The sequence below is a fragment of the Trachymyrmex septentrionalis genome, unplaced genomic scaffold (genome assembly GCF_001594115.1).
Source record: "Trachymyrmex septentrionalis isolate Tsep2-gDNA-1 unplaced genomic scaffold, Tsep1.0 scaffold182, whole genome shotgun sequence".
Lineage (NCBI taxonomy): Eukaryota > Metazoa > Arthropoda > Insecta > Hymenoptera > Formicidae > Trachymyrmex > Trachymyrmex septentrionalis.
In genome coordinates this window covers 95201-104085 of record NW_017304990.1, presented here as the reverse complement: position 1 = coordinate 104085, position 8885 = coordinate 95201, and the positions used below count along the sequence as shown (strand labels likewise).

Genomic DNA, 8885 nt, shown 5'->3' with positions numbered 1-8885 from the left:
AGATCGTCTTAAGTACAGTCTTAAGATGTTACGAATCAATCAGAGGGCATAATAGAAATAATAACGGACTATGAACACCGACTTATAAATACCGACCTTAGATATGGTGCGTCATTATGAGACGTCGCACTTCATTCCTACACGTACGCTCTAATTTGAAATTTGATCAAAACTATTTCGCTCCTTTTTGCATTTTCCGCGAATAAATTTTGGTTTTTCTTTAAATTTCTATAGTCAAAATATCGAGTTATTGTAGCTGTCTAAAATGCGCGTAAAAAATACCAAATTGCATCCAATCGTCTGTATTTCAAACTATGACCTGAATTTGAATTGTTGACTACGCGCGTCTGCGCGGGCAGCGCGGAAGTCGGCCGCCATGACACTTACAGCGCCTTTGGTACTGGGGCTGTGCACAATGAGACCTCGTCTACAATTAAGTCGGCTGACGCTTGTCGGATGTCGTTAGTCGTGAAAGATGGGACCTAAACGACGTCCGGTAGCCGCATAGACAGCAAATACAAAAAATAAAGGTTATGATGCGCATGCACGCAATATATGACAACGTTTCCCGACGTTTCCCGACGAAAGAGTTTCTCTCAATTATATAAAACATAAATTTTATGCTTTTTAAAAAATTAAAAAATTGAATAATAAACAGAAAAGAGACAATAGCTGGATATTTTGTAATGCAACTTATTCCTGGTATCTCATCCCAACTTGATATTTTAGATTTCCTTCGAGTATTAATATAACTTCATTAAATTTTTTTAGTATTTGCTTTGTCATGTCATAACAATATTAAAAGAAACTGAAAGTTTTTTGCTTTTTGTTAAATCTCGAGAGTTCATTAGAATTATCTATATTTAAACTGAAAGCCTCGGTAGTCTAAGGGCTTAGGACGCTCGTACAAAATACAAGAGATCCATTCTACTCCCGACCGAGGTAATTTATTTTTTGCAATAAGTTTATTTTTTGCAATAAGTTTATTTATAGTTTTTCAGTACATTAACATCTTTCTAAGGATGCCTGATTGAGCATCAAATTATTAAATTACTTGTCAATTTAATTTGTGATATTGCTATAGTAATTTAATTGCGTTTACAAGTCCGAAAAATCAATTCAGCGCGCAGTTTAAATGATTACATATATCGGCCCGTACTCAGAACGCGCTTTTATTGATAAAAGCGCGCTTTTACCTCTAAAATTCTATAGTATGCGTAACGTAAATTATAGCATGTTAGTGCGCTAACATCGTTGAAAGCGCGCTCTGAATACTTACAAAGAGAACATCAGGTGATGGGGTCGGGAATTTTGATGCGCTTTTTACAGGCTGTTTTTGAGCGAAAAAAAAACGATACGTATCCGGTTTCAGCCATTGACCCATAGTTTCGAAGAAATCGATTTTTTAAATAATTATTGTTATAATTGTAATAAAATTTTAAAAACGTACTAATAAAAATATACGTATAAATGAAAATATCAGTATTTTTATAAATTTCCTTTTTATTTAATGTTATTAATTTTAATTACTTTTTAATTGTAATAAAATTTCATGAAATTACATATTAGTATTATAGATTATAATAATAATTAAACACTCATTTATGGAATATTTATTATTACAGTTTTTGTAACAGTTTTTATTACAAACTTATTTATGCGTTCATGTGAATAGCAACAACGATCACGATAACGATAATAATAATCAATATTCCATAAATATTTAATTATCTTTAATACTAATACGTAATTTCATAAAATTCCATTACAATCAAAAAGTAACTAATAACATTAAGTTAAAATAAAATTAAAGATATTGATATTTTCATTTATACAGTACATTTTTCAAATTATTAGAATAATTATTTAAAAAATCGATTTTTTCGAAACTATGGGTCAATGGCTGAAATGGCCGAACACGTATCATTTTTTTTTTCGCTCAAGAACAGCCTGTAAAAAGTGCATCAAAATCCCTAACCTCGTCACCTGATTAGTTTCCCTCATTAGTATATAAATTCATATGCAAATTATTTAAAAGCATCTAAGATCCAGCTTCAACCGTTATAAGTATTACTTATGCATTCACATATATCTAATAAATCTTAATAAATCGTTTATTATTGTTGTTTAAACTAAAAGTTCTTCGATCGACGGAAACATGAATATACATTGCCGATATCAAACCAGTTGTAATTCATTCTAGCAACAGTTAAATGTTTAACTGTTGGAAATAAACCTTTTTAATGATATCACATCTTTTATTTCCTTCATGCTCCAGTTGCTCGATACTTCATCAACTTCGTCATGCACAGAGAGAGAGAGAGAGAGAGAGAGAGAGAGAGAGATCGCGATTTATTAGCAAAATATTATAACTATTTACGGTTAGCTCGCGAGGTAAAAATTTTTTTAATACAAACATTTTTTTAACAAAGAAAAAGCAACCAAAATTAATAGATAAAGATGGTGAAAAGAAATTTGTATTATGGTTATATTGTTTTTCAATAAAATCAATAATTTTTAATAGACATAATATCTTTCAATAAAATTCAATAATTTTTAATAGACATAATATCTTTTCGTTTTGTAAATGGCCTGAAAAAAGCCATCTCTCTCTCTCTCTCTCTCTCTCTTTTAGTCACTTTTTAATATTTTATATCCCTTATATATATGTAATATATCTGGATATTATTATTAATAATAATTAGAGAGAGAGAGAGAGAGAGAGAGAGAGAGAGAGAGAAAGTTAATAATATTCTAAAAATCAGACAAAAAAAGGTGGCTTTTAGATTTTCAAACATAGTCGACCTCGTTGACTTACAGTTGACATTCAAAATTGATAAAAGACCATTCTAAAATAATCGATTAAATGTTAATGTAAACTTTACAAGTTGACTTTAAGTTGACTGAAAAAAGTCGACTATTAGTCGTTGAACTGTCACGCTGTGTGAGCTGTTTTTAATAGTATCTCATAATCGGTGTTTTTTAGTTGCGGGATTCTCTAAATCTAAACGTTTTATCGACAATTCTCGCAATTGTCAATTAGCGATAGCCAATGAGTGCCACGCTTTCTTCAAGATTGCTCTGCCATTATAGCTATCGCTAGATAATGATACCAATAATCATCGATAAGATATTTAGAGAATTCTGTTACAGACATACGTTTTCTCTGGGATGCGAACCGTCATCTGGACTTATTTTGTTGGATCAGCCAAAAGAATTGGTAATGTCACCATTTTCCATTTATCCTTCGGCCTATCAAGCTCACTTAACAATAGTTTCAAAAATGTATACTTATTGGCCGATCTCTATTAGAGATCAAATCTTATATTCAAGACTATCTTATAAATACAGTCTTAAGAAATCACGAACCAATCAGAGTACCGTATTAGCGTCTTAAGACATTACTTAAGACAGTCTTAAAATAAGAACGGACTATGAATATCTCCCATTATCTGATTCGGTCGTCTTTAACAATGACTGCATTCAGCAAAAAAAGGCAACTTTGCAACTAGTGTAATAATCAAACTAGAACGAAATTTTCTTATTGAACATCGTATCGTCCGTACGTTGAATGTCGTATGCGACGTATGCAATCATTTCGGTCGCCAAGAAACGAAAATAGACATTGGACTCTTCGGCGTGCGTTTGTTTTTCGCGCGTCGCCTCGTGCGGTGTATGCTGGTCCGATAGAAGCTCCTGATAGAAGACCCTGCGAACCGACCAATCACGAGCCGGCATAGTGCGGTGGCGACTGGCCGTACTCTCAGTCAGGAGCTCGAGTCGCAAAGTTGTCGTTCCTCTCTCTTTTGGTCCCTGTGAGCCAGCGAGCCCAAAATTTTACCGAGTGTTACCGAGGAAGCAGCAGGAGAGGAAACTGCCGATCGCCAATTCGCCCGTCGCAGGATCGTTCGGGCCAAATCTCTTGTCACACACGCGTATACCGTCGTATCGAGAAATATCGTACGCGCGCGATTATCACTTAAAATAAACGGCATTCGCCGGATTCGCGTACGGCCACACTCGCTCACACCGGATCGGAGAGGAGGGCGAGCCTGTTGTATCGTGTGTGATCATCCACTGGAGACGGTGTCAACGAGAAAAGGTAGAGAGAAAATGAACGAAATGTTGTTCGTGTGAGACAAGGGGAGTAAGGATAGAGAAAAACATTGACAATTTATCAAAAATGCATGCTCGTCCTCTTGCGCTCCCCCGCGAATCTAAAGCCACGAAACTTGTCGAGACCGGATCGTGGATCGTGGCCAGATCCGTCCGTCCGGTTGCGCGCGTTTTCTTATGTCATATGTGAAGATCGTCGCCGGATGGCGGGATGCTGCTCGACGATGACGACGTCGGCGCCAGGACGAGCGTCGTCGCGACCCACTTTCACGGGCTTTGCACCTCGCGTGCCGGCCGAATTGCCATTTCTTTATTGTCGTCGGTATCGACAAAACACACTGTCCTCCCGCGCCTTTCGCGCTCCCTCCTTTAGTCTCTCTTCTATCTTTCTCTCACCCTCTAAATGCTCGCTCTATCGGTGCCTGTGTAACTTCGTCTCTCTCCCTCTCTCCTTCTTTCTCTATTCTCTATTTGTGCATTGCACCCATATTCGCGTGAATTCTCTCTCTCTCTCCCCCCCCCCCTCTCCGCCTGTGCTATCTATTTTTCCCTTCTTCCTCTATCTTCCCGTCTTTGTTCTACCTGAGGCGAGCGTTACTCCGAACACTCGCCTAACACTCGTCTTCGTATTATCATGCCGGCGGTAGACGTGTACGCTACTGTCAAAGTCGTGCGCTTCCCGCGGCCCAGGTTGAGCCTCCCAATATATATAACTATATGTCCGGTGGAGTTGTCGAACAGCAGCCTCCGATTCGCGCGATTCACCCTTGTGGCATTTCACTTTGAGCACAAAACGCCGATAATGTCGCTTATAAATAAATCGTTTATTTTGAAAGTGATGTGAATCTAAAGCAGTGGTGAACCGTCACTGTTGCGATCGCGGACTCATTTGAATTTATATTTCTTTCGGATTCATGCTGCTTACAAAGTTTTTCGTCCCGAATTCATATACATACGTATGTCTGTGGATATATCTTTTGGTATATTTGCACTTTTGCCAAAACACACCGAGATGTCTCTCTCAGTGTTTACATTAGAAAAAGGTGTTTCGTTGTATGATAATAGCGTCACAGTATGACAATTGTATATTTTTGTGTTTTAGGACAGACAAAATGTCGGACCGAAAAGCAGTAATCAAAAATGCTGATATGTCGGAGGAGATGCAGCAAGATGCTGTTGACTGTGCCACTCAAGCTCTCGAAAAATATAACATTGAAAAGGTATATGCTCATCACACACTTTTATGTATACAGATATAGATAACACACTGTAAACATCACACACAAGTGTATTGTATAAAGAACGGAAAATTTAAGTCACATGCAATTGAAATAGATATATTTACCAATAGATGTACTTTTAGTTTTTTTATCTTATATCCAGTAAGGATCTTAATACATTTTATAAGCACGAATTTAATTAATTTATTATAAAAATTGAATAATTCATTAATGTCTTTGCATTAAGCAAATTAACAACTTTTATTAGAAATAAGAATAAATAAAGTTTTATGAATAAAGAAGTACAATTGTGCATAAACATTTTGTAATTTTAAAGAAGCTAACGAATTCAATAGATTATAGAATGATATTTGAAATACATAACTTGGAACATGATTTATTCATTTCTTATTAATATAATAGACCTGGAAGATTGATATATATAATTTAAAGTTGTAATATGTAAATGCAGTTACTGAAATTATGTTAAAGGTCGATATTTTATTATTTGTTCTCTGAAAAATTTCTGTTATGTAAATTCTCAAGTTACACAGGATGAGATTGTTAAATCAATAACACTATTGATTTTGCCATTAATATCCATTGGTTTTGGCTTTCAGGACATTGCAGCATTTATCAAGAAAGAATTCGATAAAAAGTACAACCCAACGTGGCATTGCATTGTAGGACGTAATTTTGGTAGCTATGTGACGCACGAAACAAGACATTTTATCTATTTCTACCTTGGTCAGGTAGCCATTCTCCTCTTTAAGAGCGGGTAAACTTGTTTTGCTATCCTCCTAAACATCCTTTTTCCTTCCTCTTCCTCCCTTGCTCACTATGCAAAATACATACATTTAAAATCACCGCCATGTGTAAAAGAGACTTCATTACTCATTATGTACACATTGAAAAATTTATTTTAAAAAAACAACGCATGTTTCGGATAAGCAAATGAAGATAAATATCAATGTTTCTTGATATATTGTTTGTCGTTACATAAGTAAAAGGATGATCCGAAAAAATTTTTGAGAAGACACAGCCGAAGGGTAGGGAGATAAACTAAGGGAAAAAAAAGAAGAAAAGAATGACATACAACTTTACATGTTAAAATGTATTTTGTATGTCAAGAAGTTTGTTGTGTTCTTGTTTTATATTATTAGGTAAATATGCTGCAGAATACGGTTAAATTCAATACTGGCGATTTTAACTTAGTAAATTTTAGCGTAAAATTGTTTAACGTATAGTGTTCAAGCAACACTAAATGGATTACATTTTTCGCGTAGAATAGGTTCATGCAGAACCGACATGTATTTGAAATATTTTTAAAATACTATTTACAATACAAGCGTATTTTGTATTTTTTATTTCAGCGAATCACAGAAGTATTACGTATTTTGTATTTGAAATCGAAAGCTTGAAAGCTTTTTGTATTTCGAATAATTTTATAATTCAAATAATAAGGTTGATTGTCAGTGTTAGTATTTGAAATACAAAATTCTTTCCATCTTTTGTTATCAATGAAATATCTGAAATACAAAATACAAAATATTTTCATGTACTCCGAATACAGTACAAAATACAAAATATAATTGTTTTGCCAATATTGTTTTTCAAATAAAAATATTTCAAATACATGCTTAGCTCTGGGTTCGTGTACCTTACTTGAATCTATACAGGGTGTCTACAAAGTCTGTCCGCACCCCCTACATTTCAGAAACTGTTCTAAATTATGACAAACCGGACATACATGGTATCCGTTAAGTAGTCGCCAATAATGAATGTAAACCCGAATGAGATTGATTGCCTCTGTAATTGTTATTTTATATTAATTGGTAACCACTGTCGTCTCTTACGTATTGTATACTGATTAACTTGATTTTGTATTTGCTATACAACTGCGACTGATATCTTTTGTTACATTAAGAATTCTCAAAATAATTGAACGGAAAAGGAAAAAAGGAGCTCAATCTCTCTTTCGACGTGCGATAATCATCGTACACATACTCTATTGATAACTTTATTTCGATCAGATATAAAACTAACATGCTATTGAATAACAATATCTGACTCGTTCATTGCTACCTTCACAATTTTTATATTGTGCACAGATTATAACATAAAAAAGGGGGGAGAAGACATTTTATCTCGAGGCGATGTATACTTAGAAAAATATTCATTTCTCCAGAGAAGAAATATCACTTTCTATCCGTATTAAATTCTTTTATGTAATATTCAACACTCCATATTATAGAGTACTTATATATATATAAATATATATATATATAATATATATTATACATATGATATATTATTTATACATAGAGTGCAATCTTCAAACAATTTTTCATGCAGTATTTGATTATCGTAAATGTTGCTACATTGTTCAAATTTTAGACTGACTATTAAATAATATCGAACTATCATGCATGATCCTTTTTTTTATAGAAGTTCGCAATGCCACTTTTATAAGCAGCGAATATGTAGCAGAGTGTTCAAAAGTATCACGATAAAAAATATCGAGTTGTACTTTGAAGATCAATTTGTCCTTGAGAACATCTGAAAATATTCAACATGTTATTACGTTACTTTCTTTTTATTTATTTATTGTACATATATTCCAGCAAGTTTATTAACTCATAAATATTGCATATATTATTAGAATAACACAGGATAAGCTGTATCTTTACGGTGTTATATGATGTACGTTATGCTTTCGCCGTACTTGCTACATGAGATCGGTTCAAGAAATATATCGCTAATAGGTTCGAATTAATCATCGGTAAAAGCCAATTGTACTTTGTATACACGTTAAGTAAAGAACCTGTTACGCTGTTAGGCGGCGGTTGTCATATTCATGATTTGCCAAAATCAAAATCAAGATTTGTTTCCGGAATGCGCTTTTTTAAAACGTAAATAGAATACAAAGTACTAAATTATTTTTCTTACACTCGTGAAACATGGGTTAACAAATGAAAAATAAATGTGGCTATGGCAAAATCACTTTGGTTCTTTTGGAATCGAGCTTTCGAGGGTAAGAATCGCTCTGTGCACCTCCGCCGATTTCACGATCGAGTCTACATGCAGAAGATGCGGTAAAAGCAGATGAATATTATTGTGCTTAACAATAAAAATCAGTTCCACCCATGAAACGATGTATTTTTCTTTTCAGCGAGGCGCAATGTATAAAATAGAGATCGACGTTATCCTACATAAGAGCGGTATTAAATATCACAAGGTCGAATTTTCCCTAAAATTACAATGCTGAAATATCAGAGGGAAAAAAACGAATTGCGATCGTAACACGCGCGCGTTGATAATATACATACACATACGTTTGCAGCCTACGCACGCGATGCCAGGAACATCAATAATGTGTTCTCGATAAAATTCAACCTTGTGACTCACAATGTGGAATGGCTGACTAGAGGACTACCTGTTGTGCTTTGCATAATTTGCGTAACTTCGTTAGACTCGTGTATCTCATTTCCGCCCCTAATAACTATAAATACCTGTTCTTCTGCAACGCCATACACACGTCCGTATCTA

General features: G+C 34.5%; 1 protein-coding gene across 1 annotated transcript; it reads left to right on the top strand.

Annotated features, from left to right (window-relative positions):
- The first annotated feature begins 3716 nt into the window (after window positions 1-3716).
- On the top strand, window positions 3717-6291 carry LOC108746628 (dynein light chain 2, cytoplasmic). The gene is made up of 3 exons (XM_018483529.1): window positions 3717-4102; window positions 5219-5336; window positions 5957-6291. Exons 2-3 carry the CDS (start codon window positions 5229-5231, stop codon window positions 6116-6118), a joined length of 270 nt encoding a protein of 89 aa, XP_018339031.1. The 5' UTR covers window positions 3717-4102; window positions 5219-5228; the 3' UTR covers window positions 6119-6291.
- The last annotated feature ends 2594 nt before the right edge of the window (window positions 6292-8885 follow it).

Coding starts and splice junctions, on each gene's coding strand:
- LOC108746628 (XM_018483529.1), top strand. CDS start 5,229: ATGTCGGACCGAAAAGCAGTAATCAAAAATGCTGATATGTCGGAGGAG. Junction 5,337..5,956: donor AAAAATATAACATTGAAAAG/GTATATGCTCAT, acceptor TTTGGCTTTCAG/GACATTGCAGCATTTATCAA.